The sequence below is a fragment of the Protomyctophum parallelum genome (genome assembly GCF_964188405.1).
Source record: "Protomyctophum parallelum genome assembly, chromosome: 13".
Classification (NCBI taxonomy): domain Eukaryota; kingdom Metazoa; phylum Chordata; class Actinopteri; order Myctophiformes; family Myctophidae; genus Protomyctophum; species Protomyctophum parallelum.
Genome location: NC_139708.1, coordinates 28,810,706 through 28,837,039, shown reverse-complemented (window position 1 = coordinate 28,837,039; position 26,334 = coordinate 28,810,706). Strand labels below are relative to the sequence as shown.

At 43.9% G+C, this 26,334-nt stretch overlaps 1 protein-coding gene across 1 annotated transcript in view; it reads left to right on the top strand.

Annotated features, from left to right (window-relative positions):
* prkcbb (protein kinase C, beta b) overlaps positions 1-26,334 on the top strand; it is a 103,884-nt gene that overhangs the window by 51,937 nt on the left and 25,613 nt on the right. Inside the window, exons 4-9 of the mRNA XM_083780232.1 lie at positions 9,261-9,372; positions 11,095-11,223; positions 21,370-21,526; positions 21,858-21,992; positions 24,278-24,374; positions 25,854-25,997. Of these exons, the coding sequence (XP_083636358.1) occupies positions 9,261-9,372; positions 11,095-11,223; positions 21,370-21,526; positions 21,858-21,992; positions 24,278-24,374; positions 25,854-25,997 (774 nt within the window). The remainder of the gene's footprint in view (positions 1-9,260; positions 9,373-11,094; positions 11,224-21,369; positions 21,527-21,857; positions 21,993-24,277; positions 24,375-25,853; positions 25,998-26,334) is intronic.

The window sequence follows — 26,334 nt, the reverse complement described above, 5'->3', positions numbered from 1 at the left end:
ATTTCTAAACACGGCCCGGATGTTGTTGTGAATGTGTGTGTGTGTGTAGCAGCTAACAATAGCCACACCACTCTAGAGTCAATCGACAACAACGGGAGGTAAGAATAAATCTATCGCGACTAGCGACTGGACCACGGAGCGCCGTCTAACACAGGATATTTTTTCATAAATAGACAGGATGATTTAGAGTTATTAATGTTTTAAGATTTTCGTTTTCATCAGCTAAACAGGGGTGGGAGTTTTTCGATGACGTCTCACTAATACGCAACACCAATGACATTGACATTGAAAGGACAATTTACGTCATATGTAAACGAGCAAATCAGCTAACCAATCACAGGCAACAGGCATTCTGATTGGCCAGTATGAGATGATTCATGATGATGTATGATGATAAGAGTGCCCCTCACTTCACACAGGTGTGATTTTTCTTTAATAAAGTGATATGAGGTAGGGGCGTGCAATATGGCAAAATATTATATCACAATATCTTTTCAGAAATGATCACAATATTGATATTCATCTGGATATAATTTTCATGATTGTTTTTATATAATCTATATACCGGTAATCAATTAGTTTTTATGCTGATAGACTATTCGTTTTTTATGCAGATAGATAGATATAACAGGATAACAAACTCTCATTACATCTTGGTAAAACAGAATCTATTCTCTTTGGGTCTAACCACTCCCTTAGTAGGGTAAATGATTTCAGTGTCAGAATTGACGATATTATAATTACTAGTAAAAAAGAGATTACATATCTGGGCTGTATCCTGGACAACAAGCTGACAGGTGAAGGCATGGCAACAAGGGTGATCAAAAAAGTAAACCAAAGGACAAGATTCTTGGGGAGAATATCCTCCTTTGTAAACAAGAGGGCTCTCAGGACATTAGCTGGAGCTCTTATTCAGCTCTTATTCAGCCCATATTTGACTACGCCTGTACCTCCTGGTTCTCGAACATCTCAAGGTCACAAAAAATTAAGCCTCAAACCTCCCAAAACAAACTAATTCGACTCCTCCTAGGCCTAGAGCCCATGATGACCCACCTTTATGCAACACATTTTGATGGCATAGGATGGCTCCGGGTAGAAGAGTCAAGCAGTTGAAAATGGGGCTGACTTTCAAAATAGTAAATTCAGCCCTGCCCTCTGTGCCCTCAGTCCCCATTTACTTAACCGATTACCTCACAAAGGTGAGCAACTCTCACAGCCACAACACTAGAGGGAGTATAACTAATGATCTGGTGCCACCCACATATAGAACAAATATGGGTAAATTCACTTTCCACAGCACTGCCACTCAGGTGTGGAATGCCCTGCCCCCTTCCCTCAAAACAAACAAATCACTGGCTTCCTTTAAAACCGGGCTGAAAAATCAACTAGCAATGTCAGCGGGTCAAAAGGAGAGAAGATGACTGCCCAATCTCCCTATACCCCCCCCCCCCCTCTCCGAGCGATTTATTTGGTATTTAGATTTTTTTAGATTTTTTTGGTACTTACACCTGTAAATAATTTTCATGTTTTTTGAGGTATCTTCAATTAATGTCATCATTGTATTGTGAATGAATGCATTGGGACCCGAATGGAAACAAGACCGCAAGGTCTTGTTTCGATGCTATGCTTTTGGATAATGTGCTTTTGACTGTACCATGTACTGTTTTTGCATTTGATATTGTCTAATAAAATAATCAATCAATAGATAGATAGATAATCAATTCATTTTATGTTGCTCATGGATGGACAGACAGACTATCCGTTTTTATCCTGCTGTTCTATCATGTGAGTGTGACATTTAGTGCAGAGGCTACTCGATGGTGAATTAGTATTGTAACATTCTCCTTGGCTTTGACTGCTTCAGTTCAGACCAGGGGGGCAGTCAGCCAGATATTTCGTGAAGCCTCATTTGAAATCGGTAGTTCATAATAATGGCCTGTTGTGGCGCTGGACTGGACCCAAAAAGCCCCATAGCTCCATAGAGGCCCATGTATTTTGGCCCAACTTCACCTAGATGTATTACCTTAATAAACATGGTCATGAATACTTTCTTCTTCCAGTCACTAGTTTAAAGTCTCATTTCTAATGTCATAATATTCTTTTTGGAAAATTATGGTCCCATTAATTAAAAAAATGACCATAAAGAAAAAAACCATCGCGTATGTGCTGAGGGGCGTGGCTACCGTTACATGTCTATGATCGGGATTCTCCTCCCACTCGAGTCAAAATAAAAACCAACGGAGAAGAAGGGGGGAAGTCCCGCCTCGTTGTCTGGGCAGCCAATGGCCAGCTGGTCCAAAACGGAGCCAGCCAATGGCCAGCTGGTACCAAACGGATCTAGAAAGATGGCGACTTACAGTGCAGGAATAACAGGCTGCATTTTACGTCCATGTTAGACCCGGCGAACGCTTTGTCCATATCTTTTACAGTCTATGGTTCAGACAGAACATCAGACATATAGGCTACACCTTGGCATGGTGGAAGGATGTGGTGGGGGGGATCTTTGCCTTTTTCCCGTTGCTTGTTATGCAGGCCACTGACTAGCTCTCCTCTGGTCCACAGCTCTAATTGCATCTAGTGCTATGGACCAGAGCTAGCCACTGACTAATAAGTATCCAGCCAGGTCGGTCATTCGTATTGCGCTGCACACACGGTTTTGTAAGCGATGTGCTAAGCAAGGGTTGTTTTGGTAGATATCAATCAATCCGTCCACTCCATGTGCGTGCGCACGTGCCCTCTTTGCGTGCACGGCTGCATGCTTGTTTCACCCACGTTTGGTTAAACTTAAAAGTTATATCCAGTGATGTTTTAACATTACAAACTTTCCAAATAACTTTAGTATTCAACGTGTCGGGGTCCTATCAAGTCCTTCTGTCTTCTGTGCTACCATGCTATCCGTATCCTGCTGCGTTCGCTCCGCTGCTGACAGGGAAGAGAACTGAGCAGCAACACAGGGAGGGGCGGGGTGGTGGGAGCAAAGGGGACAGATCTTCAAATGAACGCCGCATTGAGCCTCGACACGTTGTTAGCTTGTAGATCTGCTCTTTTTGGCGAACGACACCGCCGTTCAGAAATATGAATTTAGGTATTGAACCGCGACTATAGAATATGCACTTGCTGTAGGGCCTTGTCTTTATCACGATTGAATGGTCAAATTCTGTAGTCGCACCGGTGCTACAAATTGAATTTTACAACTTGCACGGTGCTATTTTTAGTAGCACCGTGTCGAGCCCTGTACAGTGTGTGCCAATCTCTCCATCTTGCTGTGTCAGATGGATTTATTACTTTATTTTCAGAGAGAGACAGAACACGAATGGGATGTTCCATTTGGAAGGAGCTTCATGTAGCTTTTTAACTGAGCTAGCAGGTGGGTGGAGAGAGATTTCTCTATCTGCAATAAAGGGAAAAGAATCGGATTATTGCCTCTGTTTCTCACTCCCTTACGCCTTTCTTTAGTCTCGGTTTTTGATTTTCTCCCTCCTCTATCCTCATTTCTGCTGGTGTTTTGCTCACCAGATGGACATATGACTGACTGACTGACCGACTGACTGACTGACTGTCTGTGAAACAGCATGTTTGGTTGGATGGGATGTAGGGATCTATGACTATGAGTTGTTCACGGTACAGTACTGTACAGTCTTCAAGTAATGCCCCAATGATCATCATCCGGGAGCGCTATAACAATTTGACAATTTTATATGTAAGCATATGTCATGTAGAGAAAAGAGACAATACGAATTAATGAGTGGTCAAACTCAAAGTTTTCACTGTGTGTGTGTGTTAGAGTTCTCATTTTCTGCCCGAACCCGACCCGGCCCGACATTTTAGGGCCGGGCCGGGCCCAAAACATATGCTAATTACTATTAGTCGGGCCAGGGCCTGGCCTCAGGCTCTGTGATTTTCCGTGATTTTTAATTTTTCTTCTTTTTTCAAAAATGTTATTATAATAAAAATAGCAATTCTGTTATTTGTGTAATGTGTAGGCTATATAGCCTACAAGTATTTATTATGAAGAGGGCTGCGCTATGGCGATTCACTTGTGACAGGAGGAAGACGGAGGAGTGGAGGCGGGGGGCTTGGAATGGATTACTGACTGCGCAGGCAGAGAGAAGTGAACGGTGGGGTGGTTTAATGTTTATACTGTTTTGCGGCGCACCAAATGAGCTTCAGTTCATAATGCTAAATGTTTTATAAATCAATCGGATTATCACACGATAGACTGCAACTTGACAAAAACAGTTGCACTGAGCCATCTCGTTAAACCCAGCTGGCTGCGATGAATAACCTAATCATTAGGCCTAATCAACGTCATATAGCCACCAACCGATCCATGTCATTCTGTAGTGTATGATCTGACCACGCAATGTTACAGTCCACTGCAGGCTATTTGATTTACAAAATGAATAGTATTATAACCGCCGTCCCTCAGTGCGGCAGCGGCGCTCCTCGTTATATGTGCCCGATTTAAAATAACAGATCTCTAAGCTGTCGAGACACGCCATGAGCGGGTGCATGGATGGTTTGTAAACTTTGTAGGCTATGTTTGTTCTTTTGGACACCGACAGGGGACGATACTTGGGGTCTTGGACATAGCTTCACTTCAGAGGAAACGGGGAGCTACTCACCAGTCACCACCACTGGAAATGGAATCCATTAGAATGATATGGAAATGGTATAACAGTGAGCTACATAAATCCTTTACGCGTGCGCAGCAGCACGCGTCGTCAGTGGTTCACTGACGGCGCATGCTGCTGCGCTGGCCATGCATTAAAGTGGCGTTCTTTTTTGTCTTTGTCGGGCTTTATAGGGCTTCAGGCCTAACATTATGGTATTTGTTAGGGCCGGGCCGGGCTTCGGGCTGACCCAGTTAGGGCCGGGCCGGGCTTCAAATTTCGGGCCCGATGAGAACTCTAGTGTGTGTCACCCCCATTGTCTGTCTCTCTGTGTATCTAACTTTCTCCCCTTAGGTTTACTGTATCTCTCTCCCTTTATGTGCATCTCTCTCTCTCTCTCTCTTTCTCTCTCACACTCTCTGTATCTCTCTCTCTCTCTCTCACTCTTTCTGTTTCTCTCTCTGTATATCTCTCTCTGTATATCTCTCTCTGTATCTCTCTCTCTCACTCTCTCTCTGTATCTCTCTCTCTCTCTCTCTCTCTCTCTCTCTCTCTCTCTCTCTCTGTTATTTCCTTTCTGTTCGTTACGGATCATCCTGCTATGCCTGAGAGATGTCATCCTGTGATTGGCTGTTGTCTCGCCATAACCCGAGGCAACTCACGGCCCTAAATCTGATTAGCTATTCCTCCCACCTCCCCACCACGCCCACGCAGCAGCAGTCAACAAGCACACACACACACACACGCACGCCCTCACGCACACGCACAATAACACACATGCATGCACACAGATGGTGTCAAACTAAACCTAACAACAAAGCGTTTGTGGAACCAAATTTGCATCCGACAGTGAGAGAGACTCGTTACCACACACGCAGACGCACGCACGCACGCACACACGCACGCACGCGCACACACGCAGACGCACATGCACGCACGCGCACACACACACACACACACACGCACACGCACACACACCCCATCCAAACCCCAAGCCACAATCCTTGTAGTTCTATATGCAACCATTTTTTTCCCATGTAGGCCTAGATTCTTTATAAAGATCAATACTTTACATTTACATTTGCAGTGTGTCATTGCTGTTGTCCAATAACTACCCGTCTCACTGCCATATTAAAAGTGACAAATGATGACAATAATTACAATGTTTTGGGCCGATCAAATAATTAGTAAGAAGAAAAACAAAACAAATAGTGTTGTATCCTGCCTTCATTTTCTTCTTTCAAATTATTTGATCGGCACAAAATATTGTGTTTGTTGTCATGAGTCCTGGGCCACTCGTCGTTCTGAAGGGGGGCGGGACTGCGACGCTCTATAGAACAGACAATTTGACTGACAACGATCGTTGTTCTCATGACTTGAGTTGTCTTTTAAGGAATGTTCAAACAAAGGCCGTCCTACTGTTAGTCGCCAGGCTTTCCGTTATTTTCTGACAGACTTGAAAATATATAGCGGCGGTGGCTCAGGGGTAGAGTGCCTGGATGGTAACCATAAGGTTGCCAGTTCGAACCCGGGCTCCCCCAGAGTTACCGTCGAAGTGTCCTTGAGCAAGACACCAAACCCCCAATTGCTCCCGATGTGCTGGTTGGTGCCTTGCATCATTTTTGTACTGGACATATATGGAGCGTGGCTTGAGTGTACAGGGTTTGATGAGGTCAGATCAACATATGGAATGTCAGAACAGGTCAGCTCCATATATGGAGATCTAAGGGTGGCAGCGGGGTCAGTGTCTTGAGTGTACAGGGTTTGATGAGGCCCCAGGTTGGGCCGGGCCTTAATTTTCAGGCCTGTTGAGAACTCTAGTTTTCGCCGGCTGCCAGGCGCGGCTGCACCAATAACTTTGGGGCGGGCCCGTCTAGAGTTTGATTGGACAGGTATATCAGTCAAAAGGGAGACATCGAGAGGAAGGAGGATCAACATATGGAATGTCAGAATGTCAGCTCCATATATGGAGATCTAAGGGTTTGAGGTCAGATATAGAGTTGCTGGCTGGCTCCATATATGCAGATCTATGTGATGATCCAGTCTTCTCCATGTATGGCTATCCAGGGTTTGATGAGTGTCAGTGTTGTGATCTTCATATTATGGAAACAGACATATATGGAGCGTGTCATGAGGCTTGACGGACTGACGCCCTACATGGTGGCGAAACGTGTCACGATGTGTGGCGGACTGATGACCATATATGGTGGCGTGACGGAACGACTGACAGGTTTTGCAGGTTTTCATAGTAAACTGTAATTAGATTCAACTGTAGAAAAGTCTATAGAATCGTTTTTCTGTAATTATGGAACTGTGGCCTTGAGCATTTTCATATTGCTTATACTGCATGTCTGTATGTCTGTCACAAAGGATCATGGGGGGGTCTGACAGGATATGTGTGTGTGTGTGTGTGTGTGTGTGTGTGTGTGTGTGTGTGTGTGTGTGTGTGTGTGTGTGTGTGTGTGTGTGTGTGTGTGTGTGTGTGTGTGTGTGTGTGTGTGTGTGTGTGTGTGTGTGTGTGTGTGTGTGTGTGTGTGTGTGTGTGTGTGCTTGAGAGACTGATTCCGTAGGGAAATGATTGTTGGACCAAAACAATGGATGACATAGCGGTAGACCAAAACAATGACCCACAATTTATCAAGAATGGACTCCACAAAGAGAATCAGATAATATTCTGAGACACTGAAAACAATGTTGTATGCATGGCAGAGTTGTTTGATTGACTAGTACTGTGTTGGCTTCCTGTTTCAGTTTAATAAGCAGGCTTTTTATTCCTTTATCATTTGAAATGCAAGGGAGATATACTGTATTGTTATAGTATAGGAGGATTCAGCCCCCCCCCCTCTTCCCCAATCTCTCATCTGGCCTCATGTTTCTCCCTGCGTTGTTTATCTTGTCAGTCTCCCCGATTAACTCCCATAGCCATGGACACACGTGGGCAGTCAGTCAGTCAGTCAGTCAGTCAGTCAGTCAGTCAGTCAGTCAGTCAGTCAGTCAGTCAGTCATGGACAGTATACAGCATGTGGACAGACACTACGGTACAAGCATTAGCATTCAGTTCTCTAGTGTTCTCTATGACAAAGCCATGGATAAACTGTAGCTACAGTATACACTACAGTCCTACAAAATCCTGTTATGTAGAGCAGTGGTAACCAACCGTTTCAAGCCTGTAAGCCATGATCTACCACTAAAATAGGCTATGTTTTAAAAAACACTTGCATTGGAGTTTGCATGTTCTCCCCGTGTCCCCTAGGGTAGGTAGTAGGTACCCTCACAAAAAACATGCAGTAATCCTGGTCTGTAAACTGCTTCCCCCTGGCCAGCCGGGGCGCCTGATGGAGGGGAAAGGAACTGGTTGGAATAACGTGTTCCTTCCACAAAATCGTGGGATAAAACAAAACAAAAAACAAAACACATTTCTGACACGCTCAATGCATGTGCACACATCCACACAAAGACTATAGTTTAAATAAGAATAAATACTGATATAATCAATGCCAAAATATTAAGACAAATGTATTTTTCCATAGTCAGAGTAGAGTAGTCACTGCTGAGTAGGTATAGTAGTGAGTGAGAGGCTGTTTAGCGCTGTGGGTTTTCATACCGTAGTTCTTTTCTGATATGCATGATTAAGTTGTGCAACGCCCCCCCCCTAGACGAACTCTATGCAGTTGGTCGGTTGTAGGGGTTTGAGAGAGCATGCTGTCAGAGCAGCAAGGAGTTGTCATTTTATTTTAAGTTTCTTTACATGGCCATCGGAGAGCTAAATCAACCACTGAAACGGCGTGCTCACAAGCTCACATAGTAAAAACCAGTGTTAATGTATCCCTTTGTGACTCAGAGAGGATGTACAAATGGAAAAAGAAACTGGTGTGAAAATTGTCAGAGTGAAATTAACCCTGAGGATTTTACCGTGCATGCTGGTGCACAGTATATGCTCACTGAACCATTTCCCGCAGGTGCCAATGTGCCGCACGCACGCACGCGTTTTAGTTGTCATGGCTGTGCTGTAAAAAGGGGAAATAACACCCGATCTTCCCCTTTTAGAGTCAAAGGACGGCATTTACATTAGTTTAAAAAGCTGCGTGAGTGCGTGTGTGTGTGTGTGTGCGTGCGTGCGTGTATGCCTTGTCCGTTTCTGTATTGTAGAGTTGAAACAGTAGAGCTCCATGGAAGACTGACTTCATATTGTGTTCTCTCTATAACACACACACACACACACACACACACACACACACACACACATGGCACATGCGCACACACACACACACACACACACACACACACACACACACACACACACACACACACACACACACACACGCGCACACACACACACACACAGGCACACACACACACACACACACACACACACACACACACACACACACACACACACAGGCACCTGAACACCTACAGTATAAGCACCTGAGCACCTAAACAACAGAAAAGAGAGCAGGGGATCAATGATTATTATATGAATTATGACTGCTACATGTAGATGATAATATGCGTACAAGAACTTAATTTGAAATCGTCATGACCTGGGACCCCAAATCATGCCACTGAGTGACTCTAAACCTTTCTTTCCTTCTTTCTTTCTTTCCTTCTTTCCTTCTTTCTTTCTTTCTTTCTTTCTTTCTTTAGGATCCGAGGGCGAAACATAAGTTTAAGATCCACACCTACTCCAGTCCAACCTTCTGTGACCACTGTGGCTCTCTGCTCTACGGCCTCATACACCAGGGCATGAGATGTGACCGTATGTACACGCGCACACAAACGCACGCACACACACACACGCATGCACTCACGCGCACACGCACACACAGCCTGGCATGGCCAGACTAACATCACTGCATAGATAATATTAGTTGGGAATTTTGGTGTGGAAGATTTATTTCCAAGGGTTGGGTTCAAACAGATTCCAACTTCACAGCAAAAAAGTATATATAATATACAACTCTGGGGTGAGTGAAATGTAACTCAGCAGAGTGCCAGACCCAATATCACCAGGGATTTATTTTCCTGTGGCATGCACACACGCACGCACGCTGAGCCACGTAGTTCGGTCTTGTAATGCGCGGCCCGCCGGCCCTCCCATCATCCAATTTTAATAAAGTATCTAGATATCACTACTATACTTGACTTCAGTCATCATGATATAGTGGGTACACACTAATACCATTTAGTTTACATGATCACCACTCTACAGCATCTGAAAATACCTTTCCATTGGTATATCAGCTTTATAGCCTACACAAAACCACATATCATCACACTCAAACCAGAACTATACACATTCATTTATGAAGAAAACAAACGATGGAATATGGAGATTAGTGATGCACTGAATATTCGGCCGCAGAAAATATTCGGCAGAAAATGGCTAAAAATGCATTTTCAGCCTATTCGGTTTCGGCCCAAATAGGCAGAAAATATATCACCGAATAGTGTATGCAATTAATGCATTCAAAAGAGCTGAATAAATGTTTTATGGATCCATAATAGTGATTATTATTTAAGTTAAGTTTTGCCATAACCATAACATTTGTAGAATCAAACTCAGGTTAATGGGTTAAGTGGGGATACTAAAACAGCGATATTCAGTTACACTTCATACCAATGATACTGTGCGGGTGTAGGTATGTTAAGTGATAACCACTTTCAACATGGCATTATAGGCAAAAGCTTTCTAAATCTTTCAAATTTTCCAAACATCTACAAGCTTGTAGGTCAACAATCTTTGCTATTTGTTGTACAACAAAGTATATAGTGCTCAAGTGGCATTCTGGACTAGACCTGTCTGGCTGGAAACATTGTGGTTGCAAGGACTGCATTTTTGACCTTTCAGATACAGGACTGTGTCACAGTCATTACCCGGTGATTGAGAGATAATTTATTCTGTACTTACTCTGTATAAACATACTATTTTAACTAGTGATGCACCGAATATTCAGCCACAGAAAATGTTCGGCAGAAAATGGCTAAAAATGCATTTTCGGCCCATTCGGTTCCGGCCCGAATATGCAGAAAATATATCACTGAATAGTGTATGCAATTAATGCATTCAAAAGAGCTGAATAAATGTTTTATGAACCCATAATAGTGATTATTATTTAAGTTACGTTTTGCCATAAACATTTATTTTGCCATAAATCAGGTACGGCCATGACAGCAATGGTAGGAAGAAAGATGTATAATATTAATCATATTCGGTATTCGGTTTTCGGCCAACTGTTTCCTATATTCGGTATTTGGTTTCGGCCAAGAATTTCCCTTTCGGTGCATCCCTAATGGAGATACAAGGTTTCTGCCCAAGCGACAACATGCTCACTGACTGTGTGTGTGTGTGTGTGTGTGTGTGTGTGTGTGTGTGTGTGTGTGTGTGTGTGTGTGTGTGTGTGTGTGTGTGTGTGTGTGTGTGTGTGTGTGTGTGTGTGTGTGTGTGTGTGCGTGTGCGTGTGCGTGTGTGCGTGCGTAGACTGTATGATGAACATTCATAAGCGCTGTGTGGAAAATGTTCCCAGTCTGTGTGGGACGGACCACACGGAGAGGAGGGGTCGAATCTATATCACCGCTGAGATCAAGACCAACGTGCTCACTGTCGTCAGTAAGTACACACACACACACACACACACACACCCTCTTCAATTTCCCCATCCCACTCTCTCCCACATACACACAGTAGTATTGAACAGGATGATATAATCTGTACAGTTATATTGTGGTGAACATTTACAGTAGGTAAGTGTCAGTGTAGGTATAATGAAATAGTGGAATGGAAACACTATATAGCCTGGGCGATCAGACCGCTGCAACACTTCAAGTACTGTCTGGTGTGGAGACTGGGCTTAAGAACAGTGTCACATAGCCATCATCATTTTTTTTAGATTCATGTATCATCATTTCTGTACAGTAACAGGAAATAAAACAAAAACAGCAGATCTTCAAGGCCACAAGGTTCAGTGGTCTTTTCAACCAACAGTGTGTTGTGTTGATGGAAGTCAATAAGCTTTGACTCATCAACCAATTTCACAGCATTTTACAGCAAAAACAGCTAGCAATAAATAAATAAATAGAATCGGCAGAATCATCTTCTGATTAATCAAAACTTGATTAAAATGTGTACAGTACAGAATTGGGACAAAGGGAGAACAAACTGTAGTACCGCGTCTCCCCCTTCTGGTGGATATACAGAGGTGCAACATCATAACGGAAACATCCAGGAGTATCTCAAAGTCTCTACCAGTCCAGGAGTATGAATTAGAGCAGTCGTTCTTAAAGCGGGGCCCATCCGGGGACCCCCAAGGGTGAGCTCATAAAAAAAATCAAGCATCAAAATCTGTTCGGATCTACACGTTCACAACGCTTGGGAGCTTGTAGGTCTGGTACAATTCTTTTCAAATGGAGGTCTGTGGCCAAATCAGTGTTGTTTTCGTCGACTACCTTTTTCCACTGGCGAAAACTACATGGAAACTAAATGAAAACTAAGCTATGATGACTAAAACTAAGACTAAATATACTGACAGTTTCGTCAACAAATAAAAATTAGAAATGTTAGGAAGGGATATAAGTAATTTCACAATTAGTTACGTGCTAAAAATAGCGACGCGTTGTGGGCTTGTAGATCAGCTATTTTCAGCAAGTGAAATAAACAGTCATCACGACGGCATCAAGGCCCTAAACACATTTTGTTTGACTAAATCAACTGTCGATTTAGTCGACTAAAATCGTATGAGATTTAGTCAACTAAAACTAGACTAACACTAAAACATCCTAGGTGACTAAATGTGACTAAAACTAAATTAAAACTATTCAAGAGACTATGACTAAAACTAAAATAGAAATTAGCTGCCAAAAACAACACTGGGCCAAATACATACCCATTACCTTGGGGGTCCTTGACATGAGAACCACTGATCTACAGTCTTTACCAGGAGTAGGAACTGAGACATCTACTGTACAGCTTTCACCAGAAGTTGGTCTTATGACATATTTAGAGTGTGAATTATTACACAGTACTGTATAATGTACTTTGTCCTTGTGTGCGTTGACCCGTTTCTCAAGCTGCATTCGGACTCAAATGTGGTGTTGGGTCAAATTCTACTGGTGTTCCACAAGACCAGAGTAGGAATGTTGATTGGGTCTCCAGAGTGAGCTACTCACATTCTCCTCTACATCCTGGGCTGAAGAAGTGTTCTATCCTCTAGTTTAATGAGGAGGCAGTGTGCCACCAGCATTTCATTCCTACAAAGTGCTCTTAGTTGTATTATTGATATAATATGGGAAAATCCCCTTAACATACAGACTCTATGTGGTACCATGCCATACCTCAGGATGGCAGTAGAGGATCAGGTTGTGTTATCTCTTTGGCTTCCTGACAAGTTTAACCATACTTTATTACACCTTACATGTGTACATGGAATTGAATTAGCAATTTCATTACATTTTTGAGATGTGGGTACTGAATTTGAAAGGTGGTCCTCTTCCTTGTTTTATACTTCTGCCTACAGAATAAGGGGTGCAGTACTTAGTTTAGACAGTTTTAGACTAGTCATTGACAGTTTTAGACAGTTTAGACTAGTCATTGACAGTTTAGACTAGTTATTGGTTAGACCAGTCATTAGTCCTACAACTACAACCTATCTCAAACCCTCACCCTAACTCTAACCTCCCGCGGGGCAGCACACCTAAACCTAACCTTAACCCATGTCTAACCAATGACTAGTCCAAACTAAGTATGCACCCCCAGAATAAGTTTCCAGACAGACAGACAGACAGACAGGAATATAGACAGGCAGACGGACACAATAAAATGCCGAAAACCAAAATTAACAAACGAGTGATCAGTATGGTGGCGCGCCTCAGCCAAACGAGGCAAGCTCGGTGCATCACAGGAGCAGGACAACAGCATCATTATGTAGGGAAGACACTGGAGCAGCTCGGGACAATTTAAGACTCTTTTATTAACCCATTCTGACCTGAGATCAGATTCATACGAGGTTTCCGCCGGACACACACTGGTCTGATGAAACCATTCTGACCTGAGATCAGATTCTAAAAATGTCAGTCGCTCTTCGATTTTTCAAAAATAGCAGACCTACAAGCTCGTATCGCGCCACTCGGTGGCGCGATATGAGCTTGTAGATCTGCTATTTTTAAATAGCTAAAGCATAACATGATGCTGACACCAAAATGGGTGCCCGTTCAGAATGGGTTAAGGTGCTAAGGCCTCATTCACACGTACCAAACACCAATCAAGCAAATGTTTGGTCGTTTTTTTTGGTCCACCACAATGCTTTTCCAATGGGAGTCACATGGTTTGAACAAACATTTGTGTTTGATTGCTGATTGCTGCCGGTGGTGTTCTGCCCCTTCCCCCTCATCAAACACAAATGTTTGATCAAACCATGTGACTCCCATTGGAAAAGCATTGTGGTGGCCCAAAAAAACAAAAAAACGACCAAACATTTGCTTGATTGGTGTTTGGTACGTGTGAACTAGGCCTAAGTAAGTACATCAAGTAATGATGTAATGATGCATCTTGCTCAGAGTAGTCATGACTCGGAGCCTGAGGAATATGCAGGAGTAATCAGTAGCTTAAGATCTGTATCAAAAAGGGGGTTTAAGATAAGAAGTGTTCCTGTGTGAAAACAACACAAGTAAGTTCAGGAGGTATCCAGCTGCAGGCCAGATACAAACTACCTGGAAGCAGAGGTAGATGTCCTGGAAAGAAACTTTACTTAAGTTCAGCAGCGTGGAGTCCGGGGGTGCTTGAGGGCTGAAGCACCCACTCTCTCTCTTCCTCTATTCCCTTCTCTCTCTCTCTCTCTCTCTCTCTCTCTCTCTCTCTCTCTTTGTGTCTGTCTCTCTCTCTTCCTCTATTCCCTTCTCTCTCTCTCTCTCTCTCTCTCTCTCTCTCTCTCTCTCTCTCTCTCTCTCTCTCTCTTTGTGTCTGTCTCTCTCTCTTCCTCTATTCCCTTCTCTCTCTCTCTCTCTCTCTCTCTCTCTCTCTCTCTCTCTCTCTCTCTCTTTGTGTCTGTCTCTCTCTCTTCCTCTATTCCCTTCTCTCTCTCTCTCTCTCTCTCTCTCTCTCTCTCTCTCTCTCTCTTTGTGTCTGTCACTCTCTCTCTCTTCCTCTATTCCCTTCTCTCTCTTCCTCTATTCCCTTCTCTCTCTCTCTCTCTCTCTCTCTCTCTCTCTCTCTCTCTCTCTCTCTGTGTGGTTCCCACGCTCCGCAGACCAATCATTGGTTGGGATTTATTCTTTTAGACCAAGGAAGCCGATAACAGATAACACCCTGTTATCACACGCCCAGACTGCAAACACAGCAGCAAAATGCCTTGCACATTTTATTAAGCTTCACAAGTGTCACTGATTGGAAGGTCGTATGATGTGAATGGAATGGAATGGAATAGAATGGAATAATGGGGTATCGGCTGTTCTGTAGCTTTGTCCTATTCTGTTGTATTGTGTTGCGTGAGCTCAGTGACAGTTTTCTGAAAAAGCTATGTTTCTATGTCAGTCGTTCTTCGGTTTTTCCAAAATAGCAGATCTACAAGCTCATACGAGCTTGTAGATCTGCTATTTTTCAATAACTAAAGCATAACATAATGCTAACACCAAAAGGGGTTCCCGCCCAAAATAGGTTAAAAGATATTCAAGCTTTAGTGCATCTGCTGTTTTTGAACATTTTGTGACGAATGATGAATACATTTTAGAATATTTGAACACAAATCTCTTCTGCTGGGGTTCCCTGCATGGCACAAAACATTAATAGGGGTCCATGGCCAAATATATTTGACATACATGAATTTGGGGGTGATGCAAGACAGCAGAATCAGAATGCATGGGAGGGAGTTGTAGTACTGTTCGATGTCCACAGGGGTCAGTGTGGCGTCATCAGCAGTTTGCTCTTGCACTGCAATTACAGGTTCTACTTGGAGACATTCTGCAGTAGTATATGAATATGTAGATTATACATAGACTGGCCTACATTGCCTATTCACTAAGATAAGTATGTGTACTGTTGAGTCACGTTTCATGGTTGTATGTCCAAACCTGGCTCCATGACTTAACCATTTTAACTTGTACATATTTATTTTTTTACGACAAATGGCGAACATAGCTGATGTACAATCTCACAAGGTGTTACATCGTGATGATTTGTGAGCTTGTAGATCTTCTATTTTAACTGTTTAAAAAAAAATAACATTGCAAACCTATTGGCAGGCAAGCATCTTTTCGGCTATTTTCAGCACAAGGCCCTATCCTGGACGCGAAGGGGCCTTTCCTCCCCGGTCACACACGATTGGCGACGCCCCCCCTTCTGTGACGCAAAAGATCATTATAAAAGTATAACTAACAATACAACTGTACGGTACAGTACAGTAACTATCACAATAAAAGTATAGTTGCAACGCTCTGTTCACACGGTTGTGATTTTCATTCTTTTTAATGCCACTCGGCCCACTTGGTGAGAGAAGACTACAGCAGTAGTTAGGCAAAAAAACAGTTACCATGAGAGAGGCACGCCGTCTCTGGCTGGCATGAGCAACGAGAGGCGTCTCCAAGCGAGCTGCAAGGCGAGCGTTGCGATGGCCGCTATAGAGCCGCCTCAACCCCTGCCCTTTTACCCTTCTGTAAAACAACTGAGAGACTGCCCTCTCCAGACCACGAATGCAGCGTTTACTATGGTGATAGAAATGCTAAACGCCACTCCTTTCCATGCCATGCCGGAAGGCAGCATGCAGGAGAATGGCTTTTTTCCGAAGTCTCCTGAACTTGAACGCAGCATTTTGTGTTGAACAAATATGTTTCTAAATCCATGTCGTACAACGCATGTCCAGTAGATAAAGAGTGCAGGGTTGCTCCCCCGAAAAGAGCTGATCTACAAGCTCTCTTGTGAGCTTGTGAGCTATTTTGGTCCAAAAGTGCATGCCCTCTTACGGGATTTCAGCACTCTCTGCACGTCCCTGCTCAGCGTTGTTCGAGTTATGTACCGATGGGCACAAAATCTTAAAGTTCCCCCCCACATAAACAAAGTAAACGCACTTCACGATTATTAGACAATTAAGGAAATAATTGATAGTTGCAGAATGTTTAACCCATTTTGACCTGACATCGAAATTTAAAAAATGTCTTTTAAATCATGACAGTTTTCTGAAAAAAACCCCATGTTTCTATATCAGTCGTTCTCAAACATTTTCATGTCAAGGAAAATATGTTGGGATCTGAAAATATGTTGTCAGGGACCCCGCCAGAAGCAAAGATTTTTTTCAAAAATAGCAGACCTACAAGCTCGTATGAGCTTGTAGATCTGCTATTTTTTCAATTGCTAAAGTATAACCTATAATGCTTAAAACACCTAAAGGGATTCCCGCCCAAAATGGGTTAAAGCAATGCGATCACAAACTGGCAATAAAATAATACATGTACTATAATACTAATAATACATGAGTCCCCACTGATAACGTGTGTGCTGCTAATGGAGGTTTTACAACGAGCGACGTAAGACTACAGGACAGTACATAAGAGACCTAGTTAGGGCACTAGGAGTCGCTTCCACATGAAATAAGGCTGTGCTGTCAACGCCCACACCAATGTGTTCTGCTGCTGTGCACTCTAAACCCTCGAAGACACACACACACACACACAAACACACACACATTCAAATACACATGTGAAACTCATGCATGCATGCATGCATATAGACACGCTGTCTCAGTCTAATACGTGTTCAAATACACATTAGACACACACACACACACACACACACACACACACGTGGTGCATGCATGCATGCATACTGTATGCATACATTTGTGCTTACACGATACTGCACGGGAAAGACACACATGCACTGATGCACACAAAATGATATACATGTGTACATGCTGTATGTATACGCACACACATGCAGGCAGGAATTACACACACGGGCACTTCAAATGCACCTCCGACAACCTCTCAAAACACAACACAAAGTCCACATGCAATATAGGCATTTAGGAAAGAACTAAACACCTTAAGTACACATACACGCACACGCACGCACGCGTGCGTGCGTTCTCTCCAGGAGTGTCCTGTGAGAGAGAGTGCAGCAGCAGCATGCTACACTCTTTTGCACTCCTTGCTTTCTACTCGCACAGCCAAAGCAGCCTTTGATGGTCACTTGAACAGGCACCATGTAATATTTATGAACCTTCCTCTCCTCTGAGGCCTTGAGGCCTGTTGGTCCTCATGGAGATTAGCTATAGCATAGTACCGCTACAGCATGAAATCCCCATTATCTTAACCCATTTTGGGCGGGAACCCCTTTTGGTGTTTTAAGCATTAATGTTATACTTTAGATATTGAAAAATAGCAGATCTACGAGCTTGTAGGTCTGCTATTTTTGAAAAATCGTGAAAATGCAGTGCAAATCTTTGAATACAATTTCTTGCAGAGCCAACATTACCTCAAATCATTGCTTCTGGGGTGTCCCTGGAACAACATATTTTCAGATGGGGGTCGGCGGCCAAATACCTACATATAATTGTAGGGGTCCTTGACATGAAATAGTTTGAGAAGCACTGACATATAGAAACATAGGGTTTTTCAAAAAAACTGTCATGATTTAGAAGACATTTTGTAGAATGGGTCTCGGTCGAAGTGGGTTAATATCCTCCCATCAGGTCCGCAGGGTTTTGGAACAGCTTAGGCTAGCAAAAACCAGCATGGTCTCTTAAAAGGATAAGTATGTTGTTTTTGTTTAGTTACTTTTTTTCTTTTCTTTATAGGGGTTGGGTCCTATTTTCTCAGTTGTATCCATTATTGCTGATAATTTGTAATCGAAATGCTGTAAAGTAACTAGGTACTAAGTACTGTACTTGAGTAAACATTTGAGGTACAGTATTTGTACTGTACTTTATTTTCAGAGGCAAATATTGTACTTTTACTCACCGCATTGTGAGTGTAGATCTGCTATTTCCAAAAGATGTTTATACATTTTGAAAATGGGACATTCTGCGTAATGAGTACTTTTTGATTCCAAAACATTTGTACTTTTACTCAAGTACATTTTGAATTCCAAACTTTTACTTGTAACGGAGTACTTCTACATTGCAGAATTGATACTTTTACTTAAGTAAAACTGGTCCAATCACAGCTAAGAATAACATGGGTTAGACAAACCTGTCCACCAATAGTTTTCCTATAAACACATTTCTTTAAAAAGCCGCAGTGATTACAGTAGGTGAAACTCAAAATTGACATAATTTCATATATTATTTGTATGCAGTCGGTGTGAATGAAACAAGTAGGAAAATGGAATAAATTATCATTTTTTTTGTAATCCTTCAAGAGACAACGCTGTTATGCAGTATCTGCGCTAATCTCCTACATCGGAATTCTATATACATTAATTATAAAGTAATGAACGGCAGTGAAAAAGACGTACGACACTATTCTTCTGAATAATCATGTGTGGTTGTACGCATTTTAATTTTCACATGACCTGATTCTGGACCCTGGCCCGGTTAACCTACTGTAGCTTAACTTTAGCGCACTCTGCCAAGACGCTGCCTGTCATGTCTGCTGAAAAACTACATTAAACACATTCATTATTGAGCTACATCTTGCTAACGCATAAGTGCTTTGTGCAGTGTACTGTGTGTGTGTGTGTGTGTGTGTGTGTGTGTGTGTGTGTGTGTGTGTGTGTGTGTGTGTGACTGGGCAGTGGGCACCGACCGACGAACGTGGGTGGGCTTGTGTCAATTTGTGTGTGCATTTCTAGTCTGTGCGTGTTCTAATTGTGCATATACCCATGCATGAGTGAATGAGGACGAGCGCGCGCGTGTGTGTGTGTGTGCATGTGCTTGTGTGTGTGTGCGTCCCTGGTGAACAGCCTCAGAAACGGCAGCTCCAGCCGTGCTGTGCCTCTGGTAATTGGATGGAACTTCCCAACTTGAACAGCAACAACATCTGCCCCCGGGTTCCAGACATTTTACATCGGTTGCACTAGTGTGCCTAACTTTTGCATCAGCAGCACATAATTTAAGTGCATTAACGGTGTCTTAGTTTGTCTTTCGTATTCTTCTTATCATTGTTGCACGGTACTTTGTGGACCTCACCAAATTTCTGTTCGCTTCTTCTTGTAGCTGCATGAGTAGTAGTGTACAAACATAACCAGTTGTTGTCTCCACCAGGCCGAAGGCATGGGGGGAGAGTATGTTTTGCACTCCGTCCGTCCGTGTGTCCGTGTGTCCGTCCGTCCGTGTGTGTGTCCGTGAGCAGCTAATCTCGGCCACCGTTAACCCGGTCGACGCCAAATTTTTTGTTCTTTTTTGATGGATTTACAGTAGGTTGACACGCAGCAAAGGTAATCGGGATCCGGACTCGATTTACCAGTCTCGATTTACCGCTAGGCCGACCCGGGCCTACCAGTTTCTTCTTCTTAAAGGACCACTTCACCACTTTTTCTGTGTCTCATAGGAGGGCTGTGGGCAGTTCAGAAACCGTCCTCCAGTGACATCATCGATGGGGAATACAAGCTAATAGAAACTGCAGGCTTTCTAGTCCTGAAAAGTTGCAATGCGAAAATGGAAGCCATCGTTCTCACGATAATGAAAATCGTAAAATAATCTTGTTTAAAAACAAATCCATTTTATCATGATTATTAGTGAGGACCTATTATATGAAGATAGGTTGAAAAGTGGTGAAGTGGTCCTTTAAGGTGCACAGGTGCAAGGCCGACAGCAATGATTTTCACCTGAAATAGATTTGACTTCTTACCTGGTGCTGAAACGCTGCTCTGCTGAGCACTCACCTCTCACGACACAGGCTGTATTTCTTGGAGACTTATTTTTTTAAGTCCGACACACAACAAAAGCACTGTTCCCACCAATGCTTTGGCTGCACTCTTTGCAATAAATGCAATGTATAATGTTGCCCATTTATCATATCTTAGCCATGGAAATTAGACTAGCCATTCAAGGCATACAGTATGGTTGTTTTCGAGTCGGATGAGGGCATCTCTACTGAAGATGTTTGGTCAGGATCAGGCATCTTACCAGGGACAGGAGAGACAGGTGGAGGAGCAATGAGGTCTCACTCACAGCATTTTTCTTGAAATCACACCCGTGTGAACTGAGTGGTGCAACTCTGCGTGGGGGTCCCCGAAACTTCCAGACCCACAGGAACACGCCCAGGGTGCCAGCCGGGTTCCGGTGAGCCGCCCCGCGTCCGAAACGGTCGAGAAATGACAGAGTTACCGTGTGGGGGAATTAGCATTTAGCAGACACCTCTCCCTCCCTCTCTCTCTCTCTCTCTGTAATTAACAGGCAACAGTGCAACACTATCTCAACAATAGTTCTCTTATTTTTTGGAGCGGTGCAGCTCCTATGCACAGCTTTGTCTGTAGGTGTGTTTGAGCACGGAATGTGATGATTTGATTGGATTTGAAGTGTGATTTTTTTTTAAGCACTTGTATGTTTTATAGTTGTGATGTCACTCTGTGAGCGGTGCAGTGCACATACACACACATGACTTATTCGTTTCCCCAATCCGTATTATTTCTCTGCTTTGGTCCTTCTCCTCTATTACAGTGTACAGTATTGCCAGTGCAGCTGTGAAATGGTGTGTATATGAAGTGTATATGAAGTCAACCATTTATTTAACACAAATTATGTACTCGTAACACAACAGTGACCTCGACTCCCTCCCACATCTCTCTCTCTTTCTCTCTCTCTCTCTCTCTCTCTCTCTCTCTCTCTAGTCAAAGAGGCCAGAAACCTGGTTCCTATGGATCCTAATGGCCTGTCAGATCCTTACGTGAAGCTCAAGCTGATCCCAGACCCGCGCAGCGAGAGCAAACAGAAGACCAAGACCATCAAATGCAACCTCAACCCCACCTGGAACGAGACCTTCAAGTTGTAAGAGCATTTAACACTCTGTCAACTATAGAGTCAGGGAGCAAACTGCAATTCAATCTACTATTACACACACACACACACACACACACACACACTCTCACACTCACACTCACACTCACACCTCAACTAACACCACTGAGTGAAAATCAACGACCCCAAATATGAATGCCTTTTTTGCATGATACCATTTTGTGCCAAGTATCGTAAGACCACCACAGTTAGCCAATAATTAACGTGTGTGTGTGCCTGTGCGTGTGTGTGTGTGTGTGTGTGTGTGTGTGTGTGTGTGTGTGTGTGTGTGTGTGTGTGACTGTGTGTGTGTGCGTGGCAGCCACCTAAAGGAGTACGATAAGGACCGTCGTCTGTCGGTGGAGATCTGGGACTGGGACCTGACCAGTCGTAATGACTTCATGGGCTCTCTGTCCTTCGGCATCTCCGAACTTCACAAACTAGGAGTGGACGGATGGTAAGACGTGGCGGGAGGGAGGGAGGGAGGGAGGGAGGGAGGGATGGAGGGAGGGAGGGAGGGAGGGAGGGAGGGATGGTACTAAAGGCCTATCCATACTCGGTTCAAAGGAATGCTTCAAAGGAATGCTCCAGAACATTTTTCACCGTGATTGCTCCCGCTTCAATTCGATTTATTTTACTGGTTGTTCTGCATTTAAGTTCCTTTGTAATTTTATAATGTTGTGTTGATGTATTGTTTTGACTGTATTTGTGAATTGTAACCTCGGCTACGTTGAAAATGAGGGCTTGCCCGCAACTGTATTTCCGCGTATAAATAAAGGTGATAATGATGATGATGAATAAAAATAAGTGGCGTACGGGCCTGCTAAATGGAGGGCTGAAAGCACACCTGCATGTGCAGAGAGCAAGCATCCACCTAGTGCTGAAGGTGTGTGTGTGTGTGTGTGTGTGTGTGTGTGTGTGTGTGTGTGTGTGTGTGTGTGTGTGTGTGTGTGTGTGTGTGTGTGTGTGTGTGTGTGTGTGTGTGTGTGTGTGTGTGTGTGTGTGTGAGACACTGTGTGACACTGTTTGCATCCGTCCATATAGCGGCAGTGTATTTGTTGACTATGAATCAGTCTTATGAACCTGGTCTTAACACTGAGAGACGCTTCTTCTCACAGTAACGGTGTCAGACGTCCAGCATTTACTGCGTTTGTTATTTACTCCTAAGATATTTATATCTCTGTGGTCTGTTGATTTCATGGTGCCGTAGAGTTGTTGTACGATGACTCTGCACCTTTCCCGCACAAGGACATCAGTTTGTTCTCGGGAGGAATTATGTTTCCAAGGCTTTAAACACACACACACACACACACACACACACACACTTGCCCTGAGCACAGTGCACTGCTCTTTATGGTCGTCGAAAACCAATCATTAGATTTGTCATGATTGAAGCCACCTGCAACACACTTACTTGATTATTCGCCATGTGTACTCTGGCCTTCTCCAGGCTTGGTAAATGCCAAAAGTCTGTCACCACGGCCCCACCGCCACCTGCCACGCTGATGTGCACTTCATGCCGGTTCACCTATGCTCTTTCTCTCTTAGAAGAACAGGTAGAATTAGCAAGGTACAGAGGCATAGATGGAGGATTTCTCTATTTCTCTCTATCTTGCTCTGTTGTGCCTATCCTCTGTCCTCTCTCCATCCATCCATCCTCTGTCCTCTCTCAACGTACTATATCATCTCTGGTGCCGTCCAGAGAGAAGAGACGTTTTTTGGTGAATCTGCAAAGGTTTTTAATTGTATTACCGTTTCAAAGGTGCATACGTTTGCTAGACATACTAACAGTCCGACAGGCATTAGTCCGACAACACCGTCGCTCCCAACATGCGCGGCCGGTTACAACTGACACGTGGCAGGTTAAAACTAACCCGTGGCTCCTGACATGCGTGGCAGGTTACAACTAACCCGTGGCAGGTTAAAACTAACCCGTGGCTCCCGACATGCGTGGCAGGTTACAACTGACCCGTGGCAGGTTAAAACTAACCCATGGCTCCTGACATGCGTGGCAGGTTACAACTGACCCGTGGCAGGTTAAAACTAACCCGTGGCCGTAGATTTTTTTTTACGTCTCTGATGTGGCCTCTCTCTCCCTCCATCACTCCCCCCCCCCCCCCCCCCTCCCTCCCATTTCCTCTTTTTGCTGACATGACCATGTCATTTTTTTTAATGAGATGCCAGCATCCAAGGTGGAATGGGAGAGATGCCATTAGAAATCAGATCCACTGTGTGTGTGTGTGTGTGTGTGTGTGTGTGTGTATGCGTGCGCCTGCTCTGCTGCTCCATCTGTGTGTGTGTCTCCAGATCACTGTGCCTGCTGGCACTGCAAGCTCTCAGACAGACTCCACACAGAGAGAGAAAGAGAGACATGAAGCTTTGATTGTTGTCTGTATTGGTTGTTTGTTTATTAATACTTTGTATCCAGAAGTGACTGTAGGCTGACGTGCTACATACTGTACATGCTAACAAGCTAACAGTATTTGCCAACATCAGCTCATCAATACTCTATATACATATTTTTTAAATAATGACTCTTCCTTCCTTGCTTCCTTGCTTTTTTCTTTTCTCACTCTATCCATCTATCTCCTTATTTCTGCCTTTCATCACCTTTCACCCAATTCCCCATCTCTTCCTCCTCATCCCTGTGTCTGTCCTTCTCACCCTCTCTCTCTCACCCTCTCTCTTTCTCTCTCTCTCTCTATCTCTCTCTCTCTCTCTCTGTCTCTGTCTCTCTCCCAGGTTTAAGATGCTCTCTCAGGAGGAGGGGGAGTACTTTAATGTTCCTGTACCTCCTGAAGGAGAGGAAGGCAATGAGGAACTACGGCTGAAGTTTGAGGTAGGTGTGTGTGTGTGTGTGTGTGTGTGTGTGTGTGTGTGTGTGTGTGTGTGTGTGTGTGTGTGTGTGTGTGTGTGTGTGTGTGTGTGTGTGTGTGTGTGTGTGTGTGTGTGTGTGTGTGTGTGTGTGTGTGTGTGTGTGTGTGTGTGTGTGTGTGTGTGTGTGTGTGTGTGCGTGCATGCGTATAGGGAGGGCTCTATCCTCAAGTTCATAATCTTCAGACATTCAACGGGACTAAATACACAGTTTGGGGATTTAGCAGTGGGGAAGGTGGGTGTTCCCCCACTAAAGTTGGTATTTTGGTTACCTGTCTAAATCCCTAAAACACTGTTATATTATGCATAGGTGTGGTTTGGGTGTTACAATAATTAAACCAATCACCAGTCCACGTGCCATTGCCTTTAAGAGATCCCTTATCCGTTGCCCGCTATATTGCTACATAGCCTTACGGTCTATAAGCCCATGGAAGAGTGTTGCGTTGCTGCCTTAAAGTCTCACTTGTGCTGCACCCGCCCCCCCTCGATCCGTTCATTTTTTTCTCCACCCCGCACAGAGCCAAGAACACTCGTCTTTTCATTGAGTTTAAATTCAAAGTACTATGTAAACTACGAAATTTGGTCTATTGGTATATATATATCGTGCGTGTAGGGGCCGTCTCTACGGAACGGTATCGAGCGAAAAGGAAAGGTTGGTCAATTGGATTAAACTGAACGAACAAATGCGTGGAATCGCGCACATCGCACAATGCCACGTGGCACAAACCAAATAACGTCTTTGACTATACAACTATAAACACAATGGACACAAGGAAGTGGAATGCAGGCCCTCACTTCTGCTGATTCTAGGAAAATTACAAAGAGATGCGTATAGGAGAATAAGGAGAGATGACGCAGCCTTACTCCAAGGACATCTCATGCAGGCACGCGCCGCTCTACCAAACTAATTTGGCACGGCTTACGGGTATAAGTTACGGGTGGTTTTTTGACTCCACTGTCACTTTCCCAAATGTGTGTGACCAAAATAGCAATTTAGGGGAAAGCGTGCCCACACATACAAGTGTATTTTCCCATTCAAAGAGATTTTGAACCTTCAAAGAGATTGCAGAACTTCTCTCTCCCACTGTTCAGAGAGCTAAGAACTTCTCTATCCCACTGTTCAGAGAGCTAAGAACTTCTCTCTCCCACTGTTCAGAGAGCTAAGAACTTCTCTCTCCCACTGTTCAGAGAGCTAAGAACTTTTCTCTCCCACTGTTCAGAGAGCTAAGACCTTCTCTCTCCCACTGTTCAGAGAGCTAAGAACTTCTCTCTCCCACTGTTCAGAGAGCTAAGAACTTCTCTCTCCCACTGTTCAGAGAGCTAAGAACTTCTCTCTCCCACTGTTCAGTGAGCTAAGAACTTCTCTCTCCCACTGTTCAGAGAGCTAAGAACTTCTCTCTCCCACTGTTCAGAGAGCTAAGAACTTCTCTCTCCCACTGTTCAGAGAGCTAAGATTGGACCCACGAAGACCAGCGAGGGCTCAGCGGCCAATGCGGCGGCCCGCTTCGATGCCAATGGCACCCGAGATCGCATCAAACTCTCGGACTTCAACTTCCTTATGGTGCTGGGCAAGGGCAGCTTCGGCAAGGTAAGTGCTGGGGTGTGTGTGTGTGTGTGTGTGTGTGTGTGTGTGTGTGTGTGTGTGTGTGTGTGTGTGTGTGTGTGTGTGTGTGTGTGTGTGTGTGTGTGTGTGTGTGTGTGTGTGTGTGTGTGTGTGTGTGGCACTTACTCCGACCTTGCACTTTGTAAGTCGCTCTGAATAAGAGTGTCTGTTAAATGCCTGAATTGTAAATTCTAATTATGTATGTGTGTGCATGTTTATTCATAGACGCATCTACGGGGGTGTATGTGTGTGTCTATTGGTCTAGTGAGTATCTGAACTGAGAGAGAGAGAGAGAGAGAGAGAGAGAGAGAGAGAGAGAGAG